Source organism: Manacus vitellinus, unplaced genomic scaffold, assembly GCF_001715985.3.
Source record: "Manacus vitellinus isolate BGI_N305 unplaced genomic scaffold, ASM171598v3 scaffold_5_pilon, whole genome shotgun sequence".
NCBI lineage: Eukaryota > Metazoa > Chordata > Aves > Passeriformes > Pipridae > Manacus > Manacus vitellinus.
Window position 1 is genome coordinate 43047724 of NW_021940682.1, and position 25431 is coordinate 43073154.

The following is a 25431-nucleotide window of genomic DNA, read 5'->3' on the forward strand; positions in this document are numbered from 1 at the left end:
GAGAATCAAACCAAAGAACAAATACAAAATCCAGAAAGGACTACTGCTATTGCTACAGTGAATCCTTTGCCAAAATCCTGAGTTATGAGTTGCTCTGTCTTACTGTAGGCCCTGAAATGAAGGTCTGCCTCCTCTTCACCTCAAAAATTGAAAGGGCATCTTGAGTGCCATCACACAGCACGTACATGACAACCAGGGGATCAGGCTCAGAGATCATGGGTTAAGGAAAGGTGGGTCCTGCTAGACCAACCTGATCTCCTTTTATGACCAACCATTTCAGGATGAGGGAAAGGTTGTCGATGTTATCTACTTGGACTTCAGTAAAGCCTCCAATACCATCTCCCACATCATTCTCCTGGAGAAACTTGCTGCTCATGGCTTGGCTAGGTGCCCTCTTTGCTGCATTAAAAACTGGCTGGATGGCTGGGCCCAGAGCGGTGGTGAATAGAGCTACATCCAGCTGGCAGCTGGTCACTGGTGCTGCTCCCCAGGCCTCAGTATTGGGGCCAGTCCTCTTTAACTTCTTTATTGATGATCTGGACAACGGGACGAAGGGCACCCTCAGTAAGTTCACAAACGACACTAAGTTGGGTGGGAGTGTTGATCTGCTGGAGAGCAGGAGGCATCTGGACAAGATGGATCAATGGGTTGAGGCCAATTGTAGAAGTTCTGGGTCTTGCCCTTTGGTCACAACACCCCCATGCAGTGCTACAGGCTGAGAGGAGAGTGTTTGCAAAGAGTCCCAATGGAAAAGGACTTCAGGGTACTGGTCAAGAGACAGCTAAACATGAGGCAGCAGTGTGACTGGGTGGCTAAGAAGGTCAATGGCATCCTGGCATATACTAGTGTGGCCAGCAGGACTAGGGAAGTGATTGTTCCTCTGATCTTGGCACTGATGAGGCCACACTTCGAGTGTTGTGTCCAGTTCTGGGTCCCTCACTGCTACAAAGACATTGAGGTGCTGGAGCATGTCCAGAGAAGGGCAACAAAGCTGGTGAAGGGTCTAGAGAGCAAGTCATGCAAGGAGCAGCTGAGGGAGCTGGACTTGTTTTGTCTGGAGAAAAGGAGGCCCAGGGGAGACCTTACTGCTCTCTACAACTACCTGACAGGAGGTTGTGGCTAGGTGGGGGTTGGCCTCTTCTACCAGGCAACTAGAGACAGGACAAGAGGAAATGGCCTCAAGCTGACACAAGAGAGGTTCAGATTGGACATCAGGAAGAACTTCTTTGCTGAAGGGGTGGTCAGGCATTGGAAGAGGCTGCCCAGGGATGTGGCAGAGTCACCATCCCTGGATGTGTTCAAGAAATGACTGGCTGTGACACTTAGTGCTATTGGTTTAGTTGACATGGTGGTGTTTGATCAAGAGTTGGGACTTAATGGAGTTCTTTTCCAACATTAATGATTCTATGATTCTAACAACAGAACCCAGTGAGGCTTTGTCTGAACTGAGGTACTGTCTGATGTGAACTGCTACCCTGCAAACTGCCATCAACCCATCAGCCTAACGATACAAAACTACGCCATTCCAAATTCAGCACGACCTGGCTGAGCAGGGGCAATCTGACCCATCAGAACAGACTATGGGCTCCAGAAGCTGCCTTTCTAAGACCATGCAACTCAAGATGAAGGCAGCAAGTAGATGGTTTGTTGAGGACTTAGCCAACATGTTCTGGAATAAAATTGTATCAGAGATCTTTGAAGTTGCTGAAGCAGGGGCTGATTTCAGGCATAGGACACCTTCAAGTTTCAGTCACCAGCATGCTCTGCCAAAACTTCTAGAGCTCAACTGGTGTTCATACATAATTTTGACTCATATGCAGAAAAAAAAGAAAAGGGCATAGCTCTTCCTGGTGACATGAAGCCGAAAAGCGGCATTTGGTGAAAGCATCGAAATTTTAACATCAAATGAAGACAAGCACAGAACAAGACCATGCTCTTTGTTTATAATTCTTGAAAAATTAATAGTACATTAATATACTTACTATGGGCTCATGGTAGTGCTCATAACATATATATATATATATATATATATAGGAACAACTTAATCATTGATATGAACAAATACAATCTCTTAGGAATGTTTATATGCTAAAATTACACTATAACTGTATTTACCCAACTCTGTGGTCAGAGACAGCTGTCAGAAATTTGCAGATAGCCTCTTGCTCAACTGTTTTATGGTATCTCCCTTGCACATGATTTGCAGCCAAAGAGAGCAAACTAAAAATCTGGAAGAGCCAAAATGAATTAATTGTTATTCAAACTCAAAATGCATAAAAAAATATATGGGAATAAGACTACAAAGAGTTCTATAACCAGTTACTATCTACAGGGAATATGAAACATCTGCCACTTATTCTCTAAAGCATACATCTATAATGAGAAGTTAAGACTACACCCACAGAGTATTTCCAAATTAATCAAATTCCAGCACATCACTGAACTGACACAGAGCAAAATGGTGAATGTAACGTGGTCTAAAAAAGTCAGCATCCATCACTACAGAAGTAGCCAAACACCAACATACTAATATTTGTGGTTTGTAGACGAGTTCTATATACTCAAGGCAATAAGTTGTCTTAAGGGCACAGGGCATACAACTATTTTCATGTCTCCATTTCCACCGCCCATATAGACCTAACATTGATCAATTTACACCTGACAATCTAAGTTAACTATATCTGACAGTCAGGGATTCTTTCAACTGATTAAAGAAGCAGCCTTCTGTTAGACATCACTATGCATCAGTGATGGATTCCAGAAACTGAACTGCCCCTGTGTTTTAAGATAGTCACTAGAAAAACAAGCAAAAACAAGTAGAAAAATAGCAAAACAAGTAGAAACTCAATAAACCTAAAGGAATGGTGAAACCCATTGCCTGAACTTCAGGTGACTAGCCAGTTTCATATACATACACACATACGTGCAGTGGGTTGATCTTGGCTGATAAGTCTCTACTCAGTTCAGCAGTATGGGAGAGAATCACAAGGGTAAGAGTAAGAAAACTTTTCTTGGGCTGAGATAAACACAGTCTGAAAAGTAAAGAGGGAAAACCCCCAAAACTTAAGTGATGCAAAGGCAGTGACCACCTCCCACCATCAGAGAAATGCCCAGCCAGTGTCCAATGTTATCACTGAGCATGTGATAGGGCATGGAGTATCCCTTGTGTCAGCTGGAGTTAGCAGTTCAAGGTTATGCCCACTCCCAACCTCTTGCTCACTTGCAGCCTACTTGCTGAAGATGGGGAGCAGTCTGAGAAACAGAGAAGGCCTTGATGCTGCACAAGCACCACTCAGCAATAGCTAAGACACTAGTGTGTTACAAATGGTGGTTTGGTCACAGTCCTAAACCACAGCACCATATAGGCTGTTTGGAAGAAAAATAACTCCATCCCAGTCAAATTCAGAATAACAGAAATGAAAAATATTTCCCCTCCCAGAAACAGTTTCTGCAGACAGTCTGTATGACAGGCCTTTCAGTTGTCAATAGCCTGAAGAGCAGATCCTGAAGCTGGAAGAAGCTCATGACCATTAAATATCTCAATACCATCTGCAAGACTTTGCACCAACTGTTGAAAGTCAGCACTTCAGGTCAAGAGGCAAGACCCACCTCTCAAGTGTGAGAAGCCTGTATTCCCTCCATGTCACAGAAAGTCATGTTATAAGATTATATGGCCGTAACCTGCTGAACAAGTCGTTTATCAAAGGCAGAAAGCTTTTGTAACCTCTTTCAGTAACCTGAGCTAACAGATCACTGAGCCTCAGACACAGATCGTGCTAGCTTCCACTGACAGCTTTGTGCATAGCTATCATTTTTGCTCCTGCCTAGCCTTGGAGTGTGGCAGGAAAAAAAAAAGGTAAGAAAAAGAAGCTTTAAAGTGAATTACAATTTGTAAGAGTAAATTATACATTTTTGAAGAGCCACTGTGAAAAGCCACATCATTCGTAAGAGCAACTCAAGGCAAAACACACAGAAATATGGTCTCACTGATCCACCATGTATCATCTGGTAACAGCAGAAACAGATTTATTTTAGGAGAAAAGTCAGTAGCTCTCTACACTGCTCTCCCCATGATCCAATGACCAAGTTACATTATTTTACACTTTCCTCCCTCCCAAGAACAGATTTTGAAAATAGCCAGTACCAACTCCCCTTCTTTTTAGCTTTAGCCTTTTCACTTCCAAATTCAATCAGAAACTATACTCTGCAAATTAGTTTGATATCTGCATTCTCTCACATATTTTGGCAGACAGATAAAACACAACACATTTTTATACTTCTCTTATCAACATTACTAACATGAATAATCCCTTGTTTTGCATTCTAAATCTAAAGTCAAGGATTCTGAAAGAATAAAGAAAAAAGAAAAAGCGTTTCCAAAACACTACTCTATAGCTTTTACAGCACTGTGAAAAGCTTTGATATAACAGAAAGTTGTCTATATAGATGTAACAGCACAAGTATTCAACTAGCTGCTATAATGTAATTATTAAAGTAACACTTCTATAGAAAATTATATAATTAACAGATTCTTGAATCAAAACACAAAATTTACATTTCTAAAAAAAATGAAATTAAATACCTCTGTATGTTTGTTGATTTTTGCTAGCTCTGCTGCTGTTTTTTCATCCTTAGTCTGCAGATTTTTGTCAGCTCCTAGCTCAAGCAACTTCAAAATTACACTTCTATGTCCATGCTGCGCTGCCCATATTAATGCCTGCAAAGAGCAACTTTGTTTCACCAAATTTACATATGGAGCAAAAAACAACAAAGGTTCAATCAATAAAGCATGGCCCAATCTGGAGACAAAGACAATTAATGCAAAAGAATCTCAAAGTGGTGTTAAAGCAGAAAATTCCAATGAGTATTTCTGAGAAAGTTGTACCTAGAAACAAGTTAGCAGGTTCTTGCTTTTTAAAATTTTTATCATTAATTACAACACACAAAAGTAAATCACTTACTGAATATCCATTTTCATCTTGGGCATTTATGTGTGATCCACAAGCAACAAGCAGAGCAACAACGCGAGCATAGCCTTTTCTAGCTGCATACATCAGTGCAGTCATTTTTTTCCTGAAAGAAAAAAGAGGTCAGCTGAAAAAAAAAGTATTTCAAGATATCAAAATACCACTGTATTATCAAGTAGAGCACCTCAGTTCTATAAAGATTCTCTGTTCTGCAGAAGAACTACACAGAGGATGAAAGACCAAGACACCACATTCATGCTTCAGCACAGGAGTCAACAGAACATACAGAGCCAGCAACTCATTTATGACGAATTAACAAGTTTTAAATATTTTAAGAGGTTGCATTTATTTTCTGACTAAAACAAAGTTAAGAGGTCAATTGCCTCTCAACTTGTCAAGAAGGAAACTTAGACGAAACTCAACATGTCTCTCCTAGGAGTTTAGAATATAGACATATAGTACTTCTGGGAGAAACAAGTAAAAAATCCTGTATCAATGTTTTATCACCTGCAAATTCCATTAGCACATTAACACACAAATAACCTTAACATGTCCCAGCTATGAAACACTGTAGCTTGGTGACTAAAACCATTTCTGTTCTGGTTCTGAACTACACAAAACCAGTTTTTAAAAACCATCCTTCCTGCTGCTACCACAGACCCAGAAGCAGCAGGTCTCTCATTTAGCACATAGGTCAGCTTAATGAGAAGAGAATGAACATAATTGCAGATCACAGTTTTCACCCTACTAAAAGCAGAGAAAAATCAGCAAATCATCTCTTTCCCCTTCAATTAACAAAACAGTGGCATACTTCCATTTCTCATTTTTAAAACACACAGCCTAAGTGATGGGTTCTACATACAGTCTAATTTTAATCCTAAATTTGGAAAAAATACGCAGTTTCATGGAGGGCAAGTTGTAAATCACAACTGAATATTTAAGAGGAAGAATATTAAAAAAAACCCAACTATGTTTATAAATCCAAAACCCTCTCTGGTAAAATCAGTGTAAGCAATAGAATCACAGGTCATACAGGTCTTACCACCACTGTGCAGAGGTGCAGTGCAATAGCACAGGCTACACACATATTGTCAACATCCAAGACCCCCCCACCCTGAGTACACCCAAGAGGAGTCTTCAGACAATTACATACAAAGACCACACTGAAGATTGTAACTTTTCAAGTACTAAAACTAAATGCAATCAGAATATTTTTGTCCTTTATCTCATTTTTGTTTTCTGTTCCCAGAAGTTGCACCAGAGAAGGTTCAGTTTAGATATTAGGGAAATTTTTTTTCACTGGAAGACTGGTTAGGCATTGTCTTATGCAAACACAGTTTGTGCACATTTGAGACAGCCTTACAGTAGGGAAAGAAGTCGATTACTCAGAGATAAGTAAAATGAAAGGTAACCAGACCTTCAAGACATACAGTTAACAAAACAGTGGAACTTTGTAATGAAGCAGAAAGATTTGCATCAGTCTAGAACTAATTCGATTTAGTTCATCAACCCTCCAAAAGCAGTTTTGACTGAATATGAGGAGACATTTTTACCATGGGGTACAGTCAATCAGTGGAACTGGTTGCTCAGGGAAGTTTTTTAGTCTCCATATCGAGTTTCAAGACCAGATGGCAACCTAGCCCAGTGTCTTAGCAGAGGCAGCTTTAAGGAAGAAGCTGGACTAGAAACCTCCTGAAGTCTCTTCCAGCCTGAATCACCCTGTAATCCTATGAAGATTATTATAAAAATAGAGAAAGACTTTGTAATCTGCCTCTGCAACTTAATAACTAACTGATGAGATAGCTATACCTCACAGTCTCTATATGTCTCTTGAGATATCTATATCTAGACATCTTCAGACATCTAGGCTTCGTGAACAAAAATTTGGGAAGGGCTCTACCCACATTTGCTACAAGCGCGCTGTGAATACCTATATTGTAAAGAATGAGAAGTTGATTACAACCTAACAATTTGTAGCAACAAACTTGTTCTCTAATGCAGACACTCCCACACATTTCTTTTCAGTGGTGGGTAGCCTTTGACAGACTTTCGAAGTATTTACATCTGACTAAAAAAAGAAACCAGTCCAATCATGCCTGATTTCATTTTAATTTCTCCTGCTCTCAACTTTTTTTTTTTTTTTGAACTTGCACACTGCAGCTACTTCATAATTACCTTCTGCTTATTTCAAAAGGAAAATACTGAACAAAAGTCCTGAAGCTACAGAGTAGTCTTTTCTCCAAAGAATATGATATGGTTACAGTTACACAGTACTGCAGATGTGATATCTGAAATCAAGGCAACAACTCAATGACATTAAAGCCACCAAAAAAGTTTCACCATTTCCAAGTAAAACCCAGTAAACATGACATTTAAAAGGTCCACAACATGAATACACAATTAGTACTGCAAGTATTCCATCTTAATGTTCAAGTTTTAACTTCAAAGGCTACAAGCTGTTTCAGAATAGAAACACTCACAGTGCTGTGCAAATTCACAACTCTACATGCAGAGGGAGTGCCGCGAGCCGCCCCCTGAAATCAGAGTCCATTTACACGTATGGCCACAGGAGGGAGATGAGAGCATTAGAGAAAACAAACCCTGTTTTCCCAATCCTGCAAAGAACCCCCCTCAAGCAAACAGCAAGCTTTAACAGGGCAAATCCACTGTTTCCTGCTTAAGTTGAAGAGAAATTAAATGTATCGGTACATCTCAGTGCAATCTAGAAACGTTCATAGAGTGTAGTGATAACCATCCACACAGAAGAGCTGAAGAATCCTTTCATCATTTTGAGGAACCACCATGTTCCACCAGTCTGGCTTGCAGATGACCTTCTTGTCCAAACACCTGTTAAGTATGGCACAATTTGCCACGTGACATTTGCCCATATTGAACATGACAATCAAGTCATAATCAGTAAATAAATAAATAAATAAAAGCTTAAAAAGCATATGCGCAACTGATTAATTAAGGATAATGCCTGTTCCAACTACGCTTCCAGTTTTTCAGCACCTAAATAAAAAGAAAAGTCTCATGCAAATGAAGAGAGATTTTTGTTTTTTTATTTTTAGAATAACAGAATATTCTATGATCCACAAGGATCATAGAATCCAACTCCTGTCCCTAACATGACAACCCCAAGAGTCACACCATGTGGTTGAGAGCATTGTCCAGGTGCTTCTTAAACTCTCAGGCTTAGTGTTGTGACCAACCGCTCTCTGGGTGAAGAATCTTTTCCTGACATACAACTTAAACGTCCTCTGACACAGCTTCATGGCATTCTCTAACTCTCCCTGCTTTTATGTTAAGGCTGGAGAAAGACAAAACCAGAAGCTTTTGCAGTTTCTAGGGCCATCCAAAACTTTGCAAGTGACATGTACACAAAGATACAACCAGAAGTTCTTACAGGCTCACTTCACCCTGTCAAAAAAATGAGGCAAAACTTTATCACAAGAGAGCAAGCTGTGTGAACCGGCCTACCACCCTGGAGCTTCCTACCCTAGATAACTAGGAGCCATAATAAAAACGGTGATAAAGTGACAGCAAGATATCTCACTGAAAAATGTCCTGAGTACCTGCTACTAAACTGAATCTGTGGTGCAGAATTCACTGCACTTGACAAATAAACATGCTTATGTTTGGGATCTTGCTCTCAAGCAATACAAAGTTCATCTTCCTGGAAAACTTCATAAGAGGGAGGAGAAGAGATATCTCCCATTTACACACAGGTTTCCGTTTATTGGCAGACATCTATAGAAAATTCAGTATTTCCAGTTGGTGACCTTGAAAAGTTGCAAGTCTCATAACTGGATATATGTTTATTAACTAGATCAGTGTATCAATAACATTAGAAAAAATACAGCAGGCAGAAAACAATTTAACCCTGACTTTAGTCTCAGTCTTTTCTTATGGAGATCCCAAAGCAAGGAAATGATGCCGCAGGACTACTGAGCTGCAAACTGAACAGTGCTTCAGATAACCAGAAAGCATCCTCAGAAGCTTTTGGAGTTTCACCACTCCAGTGCTGCATATTAAGCCTCAACTGAGAAACAGTGGCAACAGTGTGTCCCCAGCAACAGAAGAAAATCTATTTGCCCATTTTCTGGCTAACTAGGATTTAAGTGAGGAAGTGGGGAACTGTATACAACAAGTAGTATTGGAAGAAAATACTTCAGTGTATTGTGGGCTACAAGATACTTTTTCCAGGCACTGTCTGCTAGAGCAAGGTAGGAGAGTCCTCTACCTTCCTGAAGTAGACCTTTTTAGGAGAAGGGAACATACAGCTCTAGAAAAAAGATTGGGCTGGAAAAAGTGACAGCTTAGTTTCAGATTCCCTAGTTTTAGGCTTCATTTCAATTTGCCAGTTCTTGTACTTTTCTGCGTCTGAACTCTGTTTACATGATTGTTTCAAAATTAAAAAAGGCACTTGTGTAAGTTCTACAGCACACAGAGGTGGGAAGGTAGAGAGCTACAAAGTTATCTTTATATGACTAGAAAAATATAAAGGATGTGATTATAAAAGGGATTAGTATAAAAATTAACAATGGGGATGGCAGAACTCTATGCTGTGACATTCCCAGTTATCCTTCCTGTCCTCCTACATCCTTACTCCAGTCACATTTTTACAGGCAAGCTGGTTTAGCTAAAAACACTTTCACTTAAATATAAAAACACATACACTTAAACATAAAACAGAAAAACATGAGTTACCTGCAAAATAAAAACTTCTCAGACTGTTTTTCAACTCTACTTTCAAAATGTGGGTAAACTCTGTAGTCAAGAAATCCAGCACATACATGTGAAATCTACTACACCTTTCTAAGGAAAGCACAATTCTCTATCATGTAAAAAACCCAAACCAATCCTATGCAAATAGCACATCATCAGGGTAAGGTAGCAGCAATGACAGGAAGTTTAACATACTTGGGGATAGAATGCTAATGGATTTCAGGACAGGTTTTATTTCTATTTACTCTAAAGCTGCTCAGGTGAGTACCTTTACCTTCAAGACACCACAGTACACTGTCAGAATGCCTCTGTGAAAAATAGCTTTTCATTTCCCTACTGTCCCTGAGTGTTTTATACCTCTGCTCAGAAACTGTGATCCACAGTTTTAAGCCTGGCCATACAGTCATTACTAGCTGGGAAAAATACAATCACTTATTTTGGTGTCTAGGTTCCTCTGATGAACAAGACGCAATACTTACGTTCAGAAGTTACGTACTCTGCCAAACTCAGAACTCACACATTTACCACACTTTTGACTTCTCCCTAACTCAGAAGGAAGGAAGAGATGCATGGACATATCCCAGATGAACACAGTACTTTGGTAAATGTAATTTTGCATCTCATTTCTTATATTTAGACCCTCTGTCCTGACGTTTGACCAACAAAATAAAAGTCTTTCTATCCTGAGTTCACAGTGCTAGAATAAAAAACTCTCTCAAAGGCACAGACTGTAACAGAGTATAACATCACAAGGTACTTTCTGCTCTGAGCTGGATCAAAGATTTTGACTCAATAGTATGAAATTCTCTCATTTTCTTGCCCCATACATGGAATGCACCATAGTGCATTAACTTTTCCCAGGCTATTTACTTTTATTGAAATGTACTGTTTGTCTATCACACAATGATAGTGTCAACATCTTTGAAATTATGTGGCAGTGCAAATTTACTGTCTTATCAGTAGCAATATATATCTTGCTGAAATTGAGGTGTTACACAAGTGCTTTGTTCTGACTATGCAACCTGAAGACCTATCTTGTGAACTGAGCAATACTGCGATGAAAATTTCCCCCTCCATTACCATCTTCCCAAGAGGGCAAAATAGACCAAAATTTTAAGAATCAAACCATTTTTGATACTCCCTAGAACTGCTCTAAGTGGAGGCACAAGTGAACATATACAGGCAACTTAATACCAGACCTAAGAAGTAATTATACTTTTCATGTATATGCATTCATGTACATGACAGCACACTTCAAGCTCAACTTTTAATCTGCACACAATTACAAGAGACAAAAGGTTTAGTTCTTCTAATACTCACCCTAAAAAAAAAAAAGGAAAAAAACAATCACAAGACTTTCTGAAGACTTTCCTCTAAATGTACACAAAATTTGTAACCATTTTAGAGTAGAAACACTGAAGACAGGCTTGTTCATTGTCTAGGACTCAATTGTGCCAGAAACATTAAAAGTGAGGGGAAAAAATGGCTCACAAACAAAATCAAGCCTTCACATATCCCATGCAGAACAAGAGACAAAGACTTTATGTCAAAACAAAGGAGGTTTCAGTCATTTAACTACTTGTAGCTTCTTCTAACAAACAACTATTAGCATGAAACATCAACTCAAAACACTTTCCTTACAGGCAAAGCCATTACAATTCCTTAACTCTGCTTTATGTAAACAAAAACTTGGAGGATGCTGTCACTAAAATCCATATTTACTAAACAACCTATGACATGTTATCCTAGCAGCAGTAATTTACTTATCAGTTGGTCATGCATTTTCATTTTGCCTAAATCGAATTTCTAACTTAACATTAATAAAACCAGAGTAACTTTAAGAAAACACATAGGTTTTAAAAAAAGGTTTTTAAAAAAAAAGACTGCTTAAAGATTTGCAGTTTGTTTCTCATTAGTCCTTCCCTGCTCCACACAGACTTAGGAAATTAGACCAAAAAAAAAAAGGAAGTTTCTGTGTATCACCTCCAGATGACATAACATAGAAGAGCCTACTGGTTGCCCTGACAGTGCAACAATGAAAGGACGAACATTAAACTCTGCCTTACATGAAATTTAAGTATTCTGCTTTGCATTCACACACATTCCAGTTGATGGTGGATAAAAGAAAAGTTTCCTAAATCATTCTGGTTCTTAAGTACTGAGAAACCCAAATAGTGTGAACCTTAGTTCTTAACACCTGTGGTAGGCTGATCACACAGGGAATGCTCTCTTAATATTAAATCTCAATTCACTGACAGTTGGCTCCTACAGAACATCCTGCTTGCTCTAATGAGATGGGTGAAATGGTACTGCAGTGCCACAGAGAGGGGCTGTTTGATCCCTTATCTGCACATAACCCAGTTTATTGTGTTTCATACCCCTTTCAGAAATGGAGGAAGAAGCCCCTGAGAAGCAGCAGCTGCTGCCTGAGCAGACCTAATGACAAAGTGGTATGCACGGATGTCAAGCACTGGAAAGGCATAAAGGCAGCACAAGGAATTCAGATGTCGAGGTCTGGACTTTTCAAGCTTCTACTTTTGTTTGGCACAAATATGACATTTCTAATTGTCACTTAATTTATCTTTTCATTTGAGAAAGGCTACTATTGCAAAAGTGAAAAAACCACAACTAAATACTATCTGATGGATGCATGAATAACTCACATTAGCACAAGGTCTTGGAAAACAAAGAGAGAGTAAATAAATATTTGTATATAAAGATCAACAATGCAAAATATACTCTAAGTTTATTTATAAAGTTTTGACCTTAAAATTCCTATGTCTTGTGTCAGCATCCAAACTTTTTTTCCCAGCAAAGTTTAGCCAAAGGCCTTAGCAAATGTAAACCTACAGCTTTGCACTTTGGCTTAGATTTTCAACACCCAAGACAAAGTTAATAATGCAAAGACTTCCCTCATTTTTTAAAGCAGGATGTTTAATCCAACACCCAGCTATCTGACAACAACAATATGTAATTAATTCAGACGCTGTAGCTTTCTCTTCTCTCATGAACAATTTTTAGCCTCTCTGATAAGAATAAAAGAATGGCATTTAAACTTGGTACCAGACATCAGTGGCACATCAGCACAACTATGTTTCCTCCTAGTCTATCAGTGCTATGCTCACAGTGAGGTCCAGGGCCTCGTGTAATTGAATGCTACCAATGAAAACCAATGGGCCTTCAATTCTATTCTTTTTAGAGAGCTATTCAGTCTGTATATCCCAGGTAATGTGATAAAAGAGTTGCAGTACAAAAAAATTCCAGTCAAAAAAACAGTAGACCCAAACAGTATTTTCTTTTTTTTCAACAGAGGCAGCAGAGTTTATCCTGGGCCAGCCCAGAATTTATTTATTTTTGATGTAAAATGAACCACTGCATCAGACTGTGCACTACAGACATCTCACAACACACTGCTTCAAACTGCTGAGACACAAAGGTGTAATTGAAGAAAGAAGCTATTACTTGTTTTTACAAGTTTAAATCTCCTTTTAATATGGATTATTCCAGATTGCAGTGGAGTAAATGTATCTTATTTACAGAGTTTTCTTTTCCACAGGAGGCAGTCTGTTAAAGGAATATAGCTAGATATCCACAAAAAGCTCAAGAGGACATGAATTTAAATAAAGAATTAACTGACTTAACTTACATCCCTTTGAAGAAGAGGCAATATGATTTGGGAAAGGCAGAGACATATTTCTCGCCTTTACACTTCAGTCAACTGAAGATTTAATTTAAATCTTGTTCAGCTAAAGAACTTAACTTACAATTTGATAAAACTGATCACAGTCTTTATTCAGATTAATGACTGTACTAGGAGATATAAGTATCTGGGCACTAATCTTTTCTTATACAGACAGCAGTGAAATTACAAAAAGTATGTACACCTCATCTTAACCAACAATAGCTATGTCTATAAACACATCTCTGTATAGTAATATTATATTTTATGCTGTATTCACAGACATGGGGTTTTTGGTACCTGCAAGTAAGGTTAGGGTCAGCATTCCTTGATAGAAGCAGTTCTACAGTCTTCAAGATGTTCTCCTCTGAAGCTTGTGCAGTACATGCTGCCATCAGCACAGTGTATTTATCTGTTTGGAAATTTACAGTTAGAAAATTACACATGTAAATATAAATACCATGCTAATCCAGAAGTTCCTTTAAAAGACTTTATATTTGCTAGAGATGTTAATCAGATTCTGATATTCTAAGATATTTAGAAAAGGCTAAGAAACTTGTGTTCCTGTCTGTAAAAGTCACTGGAATTATCAGATAAAACAAAGGCACCTGAGATACTCAGAAAGACAAGAGTGAATCACAATAGTAAAGCATCTATTCCTACCGAAATTTAGAACACTTTGCAAATACCCCATAACTATAGTAGGAGCTTAACTGTGGATGCTTGTTTTTCAAAACACGTTCCACACCAGTCAATTCACTCCCCGTTCCTCCCCTCCAGTTTAAGGAAGAAACAGCTTACAGGAAGTTAACTGCAATGGATAAAAAAAGGTGCATGAAAATGTATTATAAACATATAGCAACATCAATTTTGGGGAGAACTGAGGGCCGTACAGCTGAAGGAACAAAGCTTTATGACAGGTCTTAAGGAGGAGGAATTAAATTTATTAGGTTACTACAGTACAGTAGTGGTAGAAGGACTATTAAAAGTATTGTTTTAGACGTAGATTCTAAAAAACATCTACACAGTCCATAACAATACCAGCTATTTGCTACTCCAGTTTTGAAGCCAGCTAGGTGTTACATGTCACCTTTGCTCACAGATCAAAATTGTAGACCATTGCTGCCTGCCCACAGAACACAGGAGATCTCCTTTCCCGTGGTTCACCTAGAGAGGTGTGGGAAGTGTAACACCTTGAGGACCCTAGCAAGTTAGTTGGCCCCGGTGTTATTTAGAAGACTGCCATCTGAATAACTGCCCATTTTGCTTACTGCACAAACTTGTTCACAAGTTCAAACATGCCTTCAACAATTTGTTTTAACAAGTATATTAGCTGTACCTACTTCAGACCACATCATCAAGTGTTACAACATATTTTCTAATTTTCTTGTAGAAATTTTAAGGCTGTGTATAATTAACATCTTTATTCTTCAACTGAGGTCAGACTTCATTGTATTTAAACGTGAAAAGTTTGTTATGTACTCTACCCCCTCTGCTCTATTTCTCACCACTTCTTGTCCCTCACCTCCCCAACTTAGTTCTGCATTTAAATTCATTTGGTTCTTTAATACACCATCTTTTAATTTTCAATTACCTCACGTAGAAATTATTACTTGATGCAGTAAAAAATTTTTACTCAAAATGTTTAACCTGGTTATCAACCAGAACCTGAATGGTAAGATGTCAGGACTTCAAACAAAAGTAGTGATAAACACCACTAATCTGGGAATGACATATAGATGGAACCTGTAGTTATACTTGTTTTCAGTATTTCAGGTAGTGAAAGAGAGTGGGAAACTGCTTTCTGTTCACATACCTAAAGCTCACACATGTGAGCAAGAGAAAGGGAAATAACACCTTAGAACTCTTAGGCTTCTCTTTTGCAGATAAAAACTGCTAAAATACTGCAAAAAATATAAGTTTATGTTCACCCTAGCTGAAAAACCCCGAAAATCCAGTGAAATTATTCCTCAAGGATGCAACATCTTGAACCCATCACATAGTAAATGACATATTAGTTCCTTGTTCTTCACAACTACCAAAAAGGGTAAAATTAAGTAACCACTTACAAAGAATGACTGAAGAGCAACTAAAGGTGATTAACAGTATAGCTGTTATTAGGACTATAAGCATTAAAGGATAATTATTATAGGATCACTTATGTGATTGCCTGCTGATGTAAAAAATAGCAGCAAGACTGGTGAGATTTAGTACCATTTTAGGATGGCATAGCTTTACTGAACACATGTTCTGACCCAGACCAATGACTAACAAGACTGCTCCTGGCTGGACAGTACTCTGGTGTCCATATGCCCTAGTTACTGTTTCCCTACACAGTATAACAGGGAAACAAGCCAAGAAACCTGATCCTAGCAAGGTGCCACTTTGAGCAAATACAGTCACACACTGAAAAAATGCCAAGCATTCGGTTACCTGGAAACTCTAAACTACTGCCCATAGCAGTTTTTGCCCCATTTATAGCTCTCTACAGCCATAAACAAGGAACAGGTGAGCTGTAGGTAGCCACAGCTGTAGGCAGCCACATGGAAGTTCCCTGAAGCTGGCTATAAGGACAGTAATTAGAAGAAGGTATGATTGCTTTTGGTGCAGGTAGTCTACTCTAATTAACTGCTAAGAAGTTATAGAAAATTTTCAGAGCCAGATTTGTACCATCTGCGTTTCAGTCTACTATTACTACAAATATTGGCAAGTTACTGGAAAATATGATCACTGCTTCTACATACTTGGCAGTATTGTGGGATAAATATTCCAACACAATGGAAGAGAAGGAAAATAACCATAGTTTAAGTCAGAAAAAGTTATTATTAAGCCATAAAAATTGTCAGAGGAACTGATATTACTTAGAAGCCACACTGAATTCTTGCAGAAAAATGTGATCTAGTAAAACAATAAAGAACAGTTTTCACTTAATAGTAAAACTGCGCTCTAGTTTTAGAGAAGTCCACATTAGTTTCCCATGAACTGGAAAGCTATTCCTGTTGTTTGGGATGCTATCTGGTTTCTGCATGTATATATTTTGTAACAGGATCAAACAAAGGAAGTTTTACCTGTACAACTTTATACTAGAATTTTTGAACAAGTATTTCCAAACACTTTTTAAAAAAGCACTTGAACTTGGGCGGTGGGGGAGAAAACAGGATGGAGAAAGAAAGAACAAGAAAACCCATCAACAAATTCCAGATCAGTTCCAAGAGCACAATTTTTATTTTAAAACTACTACTTTTACTTCAAAACTGTGAAAGGTAGGCTAGGTCCCAATTCCACTGTGAACTTTGATTTTTTTTTTTCCCCTATATATGTGAACAAGAGAATAAGGATAGGGACAACGTCTGGTGCTGAGCATTACTGGCCAGTATTTTTCACTCACATCTTACCTATTTCAAAACATGCGTTGGCACCTCTGTCCAGAAGAAGACGCACTACTGCGAAGTTGGCCACGCTGGCAGCACACATCAGGGGAGTCCAGCCAAACTGAAAGCTAGTTTCTATGCTGATGCCTGTCCAAAGTTGAGATACTAAAATCATAAAACTGCATCACAATAAACATGCTTTTTATAAACTTTACTCTCAATATGTATCATTACAAAGGTTACACCCCGTTTGCATTTTATTCTAGAAAGAGAAATCTCTTACAGCATTTTCTTTAATACATCTTTATTTAGAACCAGAAAACAACTTTTAAAACTGACATCAGTGAAGTTCAGTTCTCAACTCAAGGAGTTAACTATCACAGAAAGATTACATTAAAAAATCCCAAACATCTAGCTGCAAAAATAATTTCACATAAGTGCACAGAATCATTGTTTTCTCTACTTCTGTGCAATAGCTTTCTTCAATCAAAATGAAAAATTTTGACTCTTGTGAAGCCAAGAGGACTGCTGTGGAAGCAAATTGCTTGTCAGGCAATTAAGATCATATCATCCAGGGTTTCCTGCTTCACGGCTCCTTTTATTCTCTGTCCTGCAAGGCAGTTAACTGGCAGACTTGCATTCAGCACTAACAAAATATTATCTCAATAAAAAGAAGAAATAGGAGACTATGCAAGATTCAATGACAATCACCAGAATTGTTTGTTACTCTTTGTAATAGCCAGAATGGCTAAAATGGCTAGAAGTGTTCCTGCCAGTCAGCCCAGCCCTTCCAAATTCACAAAGAACCAAGTACCAGACTGACAACTTTCAAATAAAAAATTCTATGCATTTTTGCAATAATAGGAATCATCTTCCCTTCAATCCTTTAACAAATATTACGTCCTCTAGAACAGTTTCCGTCGTCTGGTTCCATACTAGTCCAATGGTGACTATAGGTAATAAGAAATACTTCTTTAGAAGAGAGAATTCTGGAAAAAAACCCCAAAACTGTCCTAAGAAATGTATGATAGTTGAGCTACATGCCTTCTTTTTCATGCAAAATGTGTATTTACTTTCCCTGCCTTGGTACAATGCCAAAGATGTGCTCAGTCTAGCAATATAAAGTCATTAAAGCTGAGAGACTAACAGGTCACTGCTTTTGGATTGATTCTTTAACTGTTTAAGATCACTGGAATTGTAGAAGCAATCAGTAAAGAGGCAGCAATCAATAAAAGCCACGTGTTGAAGCATTCTAACACCTGCAAGCCACAGAATTTACAATCAAATCTACTTGGTAATGTGTACATAGCAGCTGCAGTCCTTAGTGCCACAGCACACCAGTTTCTGTGCAAGATACAAAACATTCAGTTGAAACCCACACATAAGTTCTATAAGGGGAGCCAGCAAGTGTCCCTTAGCAGTCATATCTGAACTTCCTTGTAGACAAGTCACTTCAAGAATTTAGCAACTCTGATACAACAGCCCACTTAAATAACAATAGTAAGAAATACCAAAAAGGTGTCACCCAGTCAACCTTAAGAAATCTCTTTTCCTCGTAAGAAAAGCAGTCAGCAGTCTATGTAACATCTAGAGCTTTTTATTTTACTTTTATTTTAATATGTATCTTTTTTTATTTTAATACATATCTGAACAATAGCAAGAAAGGATCTATTTGGCAGGCATAGAGAGACCTATCAAAATTCTTGAGAAGGTATTTTCTTCAATGCTTTCTTAATTCATATAGCAGACAGTATCTGCCATGATGCTGGTGCTCCTTTTAAGTTCTAGAATTAGAATGGTCTATTTGGCAACGGTATGTTGTTTGTCCTGCACGGTCTCCTGCCATCTTTGTAGTGACTGACTTGAAGTATCGCTCAGTGTGAAAGTCATAATGCAAAACAGCTGGAATTCCCAGAGGAAGACAAAGAATGGACAACAGAAACAGTAAGCCATGTTGCTTCTTGGCTGCATAGTTATAGGAGTTGATGACTGAACCAGAAATGTCTCACCTTGGTGACTACTCAGACATGTTATTACTCTCATTACACGAGCTGCTGTTGAAGTAAACAGCATTAGTTCAGCATTTAAAATGGCCCTTAAGAAAACCTATAAGGCAACAGTGAAGCCCAGAAAAAAACACTTTTTAGCAAAAAAAATCAGGCCAGATTCAACAGCCAGAGAGAAACAAGCCTGCTACAGCTCCACAACCCAATGTTCAACCCATACTGATGCTGAGCATGTATTCCCAGCCAGCACACACATACATCACTGGCCACAGTGATCAACACAGGCAGCCAGAGCACTCTTGTGAACAGAGTGCCAACAGTCTCATTCTGCCATCTACCTCCTCCAGCTGCTGGCATCACAGACACATAGGCCTCTGACCTCAGGTCCAACTCCTGTGACTGGCACATCTTTCACTCGCTCCTGTCTCCACAGGCACTTGGCCCACAGGTGCAAGGGTCCTATGAGAGCCCTGGGAGTCCCTTCCTCTGAGTCTGTAATTTGTGTTCCTGCCTGCTGGTGGGCTTCTCTGAGACTGTAAAGATGGGCCTGTGATGGGCTATTAGCTTCCACGATGGGCCTGGGAGGAGCTGGGCCAGGCTATTATTTGGGCTCCCCCACCTGCCATTACCTCTTTGTGCTCCTTTGTAGGTATAAGCAGAGAAGATTTTCAGTCACATGACATAACAAATTATAAGTAGGAGAGAAACCAGACACAACATGCTTTCTTACAATCTGAGTTGCAGATAAATATCTTCCTCTTTAACCAGCAATGGGTAGAAATACGTTCTGGCCTCAGACAAGCTCTACAACAGCAGAAACTCTGTGAAGCGTATGAATAATGGAGAAGCAAAAGAACAGCAAAGGGAGAACTGCATTCTTTTTGTGACTACTACAGTTTCTCCGGTATCCCTTTCAGATACTTTGTTGACTGTGGCTAATAATTATGGTAGAATGACTGTTTTTATACAGAAAAATGCAACCTCAAATTCAAAAAGATTAGCAAGCCCAAAGAACTACGATCTGACTTGCCTACCTGACTCAAGGCTCAAAGTCCTAAACTGGCTGAAGAATTATTCTCACACACCCTGTCCCCTCCCACTCCCATAGTTTACTAGTACTTTTAATTCTCTAAACTGGCCCACAAAAGATGAAATGCACTCCAGCACTCATGCTAAGATATAAGTGGAACAAACTGTTGAATTAAAACAGGAAAGAGAATTTGACTGTACTTATATTTTTAATTGGCCTAAACTATCATGAGATCATAACTTTGAATTCCATTTTAGGAAATCAAACACATGAATTATATGGCGTTAAGTATTTTAATCCCAAAGCAGGATCAAAATGCTCAAGTCATCTTTGAACCTGCTACTTGCTTGCACTACTTTTTGCGACACCATACTTCAGAAACTTGTTCTTAACAAGCTGCTGTTTTACAGGAGTGAGGAAAGAAAACATTGTGCTTGTCCGTCTCCTAAAGGAGCTCTGTAAACCTGCCTCAGCACCAAAGACCTTAAAGCAACATTTAAGCAAGCCAGAAGATGATATGTTCTCCCTTTACCTGAAAGAATGGCCCCAATGGTTGCTAGGAAATCCACTTCCAACACAAACCCTCAGTTTGGTGGAGTGCTGGTAGTGAGTCTCCTACAAGCTCTACTGAACAGACACTAAAGGCAACTCTGGAGGCAAAGATTTAATCAGACTGAGCACCAATCCTCTGAAGGACAATGTCACCTTTCTTCAGAAAGACCTCCCTGATAGAGAAGTATTGTGTTCTACTGCTTTTCAGGACAGTACTGGATGGCTCAAAATTTACTGTTGATCCCATTTTATAAATTCTTTTGTGATACTGCCCTGTTCATTTCAGGAGACAGGAAAGTATACTACATGAATCTTTGGCCTGACCTTACGCTCTTACAGATACCTATCTTCTAGCAGCACACAACTGTTCACTGTATATCAGGCATCAACACAGAAAGTGAACTAATGACGTTTGACTGCAATACAAGCAATTGAAAATGGAGGGCTGTAACAAAACAACTAAGAAGTCTGATGCATAGACATCATCAAAAACTCTACCCATAAATAAGAACATATTTTCTCAAAGCAAGACAGATGTATTTCACACTCACACTGCACCTATTCTGTTTCAGTCTGTGCAACAGTTTTACTTCATTTAAAAAGAACACCATTTTCCCATCGTAGTGAGAAACAGCAGTCTTCTAAAAGGACAAGTAATGTCATCGTTTTAAAACTCAGAAAAAAACCCCATTGCTAACTAAGAAACTACTTTCTTTCAGCCATAAGACAGATTTTCCTCAGAGAACAAGCTCTTGGGTACTATATTCTCCTTGCTTGCTGAAGCAGAACTTGCTGACAATTATCACTAGGCAGGTCAACTCAGCTATGCAGTTTCTGCCCTGGATGCTTCAATAAATGATCCAGTCCACCTAACACTGATTAACAAACACATTACAGACAAATACAGAGTAACTGAACAGGAAGAAAGGTTTTTGGTATTAAAACAAACTACTTTTTGGTGACAAATGCCACATAAAGCCTGTTAGACCTTTCAGAATCGCAAAATCTTTGTCCAGTTGATGTTGCCAGGACAGCAGTATCACAGAGGGCACATACCAGAAACTTAACCGTGCTGTGGAGGCAAAAAAAAAAACCCAACCAAACAACCAACAAACAAAAAACAAAAGGAATTTCCAAATTGGGGAAGCATTAAGAAAAAAAAAAAGCCAGTCTCCCCTTCTCACCCTGTCCCATACAACCTTCAACACCAGAGTAAGACCACCCACTGAATTCTCCCCCTCAATTTAACCCACATCAAATTCAGTGTTTGTAATTGATATTTGCAGGCTAAAGATGCACCTGAAAAGAAAGAAACATCTTATTTCATAGTTCACACATTATAGTTTTCTCAGTTTTCAGGGCTTCTGACTGATGAAAGAAACATAAATTAGGAGGAATGTGGTGGAATATGGAATGCTGAGTCACTGAAAAAGTATTTGAATCTTTAAAATAAGAGTTTATACCCTGTATTGGAAACATTCACATATTCCTACATGCACTCAACATGTCATTTTGAAAGGAGAAACTTTAGAATTCTTGCCATGATCAATTAAAAATATTTAACTTTGTAACTGCCTTTCCTCACCTGAGTTTAAGAGTTCTTCAATTAAAGACACATCACCACGAAACAGAGCCTTCTTTAAAGCCTCATTCTTATCTGCCTGCAACATTTGATCCAACTGCTAGATAAACAAGGAAAAGTTAAGTCAAAACATGTTTCAAGGCAAAACCAATATAGCTTCATTTCAGTATAAAAGCACTAATGATCTCTGAAAGTGCAGAGTGCAGGAGCGGAGAAAGAGCAAGAAGATAACTTTTCTTCTTCCATCTCTGTAGATCTGTTTGGGGTGTACTGCAAAGCCTAAGTTTTAAAATTAATTTTTCTGAAAGGTTCCATTCTCTGAAAATGCAAATATCTTCTTTCTCAACAGACCTGCTATCCTCCTATGCTGCCCTCAGTTTTTCTTACCAGTATTAGATTTCAATTAAGATTTTTTTTCATCTTATGGCACTAGAAAAACTTAGCAATGCATTTCTGTACCTTTTTTTTGGTACATGTCACACATTGTGAAGTGTAACATTAAAAAAATATAACTATCAGACATGAAAGTTTGAGATTGGGTCAAGGGAGCTCAATGACTATCTGTCCGGCCTAAAACAGCACAAGTCCACTGCTGTGAAGGGCTACCCTTCCTCCTGTGCTGGCATTTGTGTTGCTGCATCATTAATGATTTGGCTGAAAAATGCCCTCACCAAAAGATTAGTTTATACATCAGATGGTTGCCCAATTCAAGTTCTTTTCAAAAGGATCACAGATTTTTCTCTATCAAAGCTGCAGATGCAGCTGAAGATTGATGCTGGCGCTATTTAGATTTGTACAAAACACTTATATACACTAACGATTGGATTATTCACTAGTTTCTTTATGGACGTAAGTGAGTATGAGACAAAGTTGTTTTCTCATAAATTTTTAACTCATAACATTATAACTCAGAGTTATACAATTTTCACAGCACACTGTAGCCCATCATTCCATAAACTTTTGTAAAGATTTTACCAAGTGTCTAGAAAACCAAAAGTGAGAAACAGCCAATAAAATAATTTAGCCCTATTTTCACTCTGCTCAGCCAACAATTTTCAAATAATGGACATCTCTGGATAGGAAGCTCTATTTAAAGATCAAGATCCCTAATCCACTGCTACAATCTTCAGCCTGAGTACTGCAAGAATTCAGTTACTTCCATTTTCCAATTCCCGCCACGAGATAAGCCAACACCTAAAACCACTCACGGAATCTCCCTCCACCTCACACTAACAGACACCTCACACCTGTTAGATGCAATAAAGGTCACTTTTAAATTTACCCTCATGCTGAAACAAGGACTCAGGTGTGCTACTAAACGGGAGACAAGTCTTTTAAGTAAACATTAAGTTCTTATGTAATAAGACAAGCCCTTGAAATTCAGGTTTCATTTACTGGACTGAGGGTACACCACCCTGGTGGGAAATGGCTTCCCTGGTGGGAAGCAGCAGCCGCACGCCCTCTGGGACCCACCGCGCTCGGCTCCCTCACCGCCAAGCCGAGGCCGCCCCCCACCCCGAGGCCGCCCGGCCGGGTGGCCGGGCGCCAGGCGCAGGGAGACTCGGCCCCACCTGCGGCTCGTGCCGCAATGATGCCAATGTCCCAGCCGCCATCGTCGCTGTCCGCTATCGCTGTCCTCGTCGCACGCCCGCCACGACGCGGGACCCGCAGAGCAGCGCGGCCATGGCGGGGCGGCCCAACCCAACCTCGCCCGCGCCGCCGGGTCCGTGCTCGCGCCGGCCGCTTTCCCGCGCACCCGCGCCCCGCCCCGCCGGGCCCGCCCCTCCGAGCGGCGCGCGAGGCCGCCGCCTAATGGCTGTGCCGGGCGGCCGCGCCTGGGGGGGGCCCCGGCCGGGCCGGGCGCTGTGCCGGGGCAGGGGAGGTGCTGGTCGTGCTGGGATTGTCAAGGCCGGCGCCTGCCGGGGGGGCCCGGGCCGGGCGGCTGTGCCGGGCAGGGGAGGGGACGGGGGGGGACCGCGTCCGTGGTGGGATTGCTGTGCCCGGGCCGGGCGGCTGTGCCGGGACAGGGGAAGGGGTGCCTGGTCCGTTCGTGCTGGGATTGCCGTCCCTGGGTCGGGTGGCTGTGCCGGGACAGGGGAAGGGGGGCCTGGTCCGTGCTGGGATTGCCGTGCTCGGGCCGGGCGGCTGTGCCGGGACAAGGGAAGGGGGTAGCTGGGCCGTTCTGGGGATTCCGTCACGGCGCCAGGTAAAAGAAACCAATACCGGCGATGGCTGTGACACGGCGCACTGGTGTGCGGCTGCTTTGTGAGTGTCGGGTGAGGCACCAGAGCAATGTGTGAAGTTACATCGCTAGATCTATGGCTGGCGTACGTGTGTGGATCCAGGGTAAAAGATGCGGTTTCCTCTCTTTAATTGCTGACGTCATTAGTACACTTCTCCAACGCCACGTCACCCGGCAGCAGCCAGTGACGTCACTTGTGTGTGTGTGTACGCGCGGTGCCACATAGCCCGAGCCTGTGGTGAGGACACGTATGTGAGAAAGTTGAACAGCAGCCGTGCATAATGACCCAAACTTTCACCCTCCCGCCTGGATACATGGGGCATTCCTTTCAATTTCAAAACTGTGGTTAAATTTCTTTCTAATGACAGATAGTAATGTCTTTCATCCATCACAAAGTTCATGTAAAAGTCTTTGAAGAACAAATGAGGAACAATATTCTGTGTTTCAACACTGCTCTTTGAGCTCATCTCAGATCTTGCCCCGGCCTGAAATGAGTTTGGTCACCCACTGACAAAAGAGAACAGAAGAGTACGGAATGATGAGTGCAGAGTGTAGTCCTTGTGCCAATGACACTGTAAAAGTGTAGTTTTGGGAGGTTCATTTTCAAAATTTCCCTTATCTTGATCAGAAGATGACTGGGAAGCATTTTTTTTTTTTTTTTTTTTTTTTTTTTTTTTTTTTTTTTTTTATTTCTTGATGCAATGTGTAAGGCAACTTTTACCATGTTGGGATTTACAGGTTAGCTAGAGCTATGCTTAGAACATACTAAGTGCTATAAAAATTCAATTTACTAAAAAAGAAACCTGCATGGTCTGCATATTTCAATTGGGCACACCCGACATTTTTAATAGCTGTGTTTTCTGGATTTTGTTTGCTTGTCTGTTAAATATGACAACCTGTTTGCATAAAAGTATTATGAAAGTCAGATTATTAACAATGAGGAATTGTGGTATAAGAGCTAGCTGAACATTTTAAATGCACTACCATGAAAGAAAAGTCCAGTTCTGGAAACTTGATAGAAATGCAAAACCCTTCTTTTCACACTGCCTCCCTAGAGCAAAGGGTGCTAAAATTGAGTCAACTATAATACATACATCTATAGAAAGACTTAGCTTTATATGCTTATTTTGTCTTTACCTGCATATGCTAAATCTCTGGTTAAATTAGTTTGGTAATGAAGATATAATATTCGCTGTGTGTAATAATTGAACACTTATGTAGCCATGTAAGTTGTTATAAAATCGTAACTTTTTTTCTCAGTTTTCAGTGGTTTT

General features: G+C 39.8%; 2 protein-coding genes across 2 annotated transcripts in view; one reads left to right on the forward strand and one right to left on the reverse strand.

Annotated features, from left to right (window-relative positions):
* The window catches only part of ASZ1 (ankyrin repeat, SAM and basic leucine zipper domain containing 1), a 38471-nt gene extending 16460 nt beyond the window's left edge, over positions 1 to 22011 (reverse strand). The window contains exons 1-6 of the mRNA XM_018080250.1: positions 21919 to 22011; positions 16770 to 16892; positions 13675 to 13786; positions 4962 to 5073; positions 4583 to 4717; positions 2116 to 2228 (exon numbers count right to left, since the gene is read on the reverse strand). Of these exons, the coding sequence (XP_017935739.1) occupies positions 2116 to 2228; positions 4583 to 4717; positions 4962 to 5073; positions 13675 to 13786; positions 16770 to 16892; positions 21919 to 22003 (680 nt within the window). The 5' untranslated portion in view covers positions 22004 to 22011. The remainder of the gene's footprint in view (positions 1 to 2115; positions 2229 to 4582; positions 4718 to 4961; positions 5074 to 13674; positions 13787 to 16769; positions 16893 to 21918) is intronic.
* A 2132-nt stretch (positions 22012 to 24143) lies between these two features.
* Positions 24144 to 25431, forward strand: part of CFTR (CF transmembrane conductance regulator) — a 104512-nt gene continuing 103224 nt past the window's right edge. The window contains exon 1 of the mRNA XM_029963525.1: positions 24144 to 24191. Coding sequence (XP_029819385.1) covers positions 24144 to 24191 — 48 coding nt within the window. The remainder of the gene's footprint in view (positions 24192 to 25431) is intronic.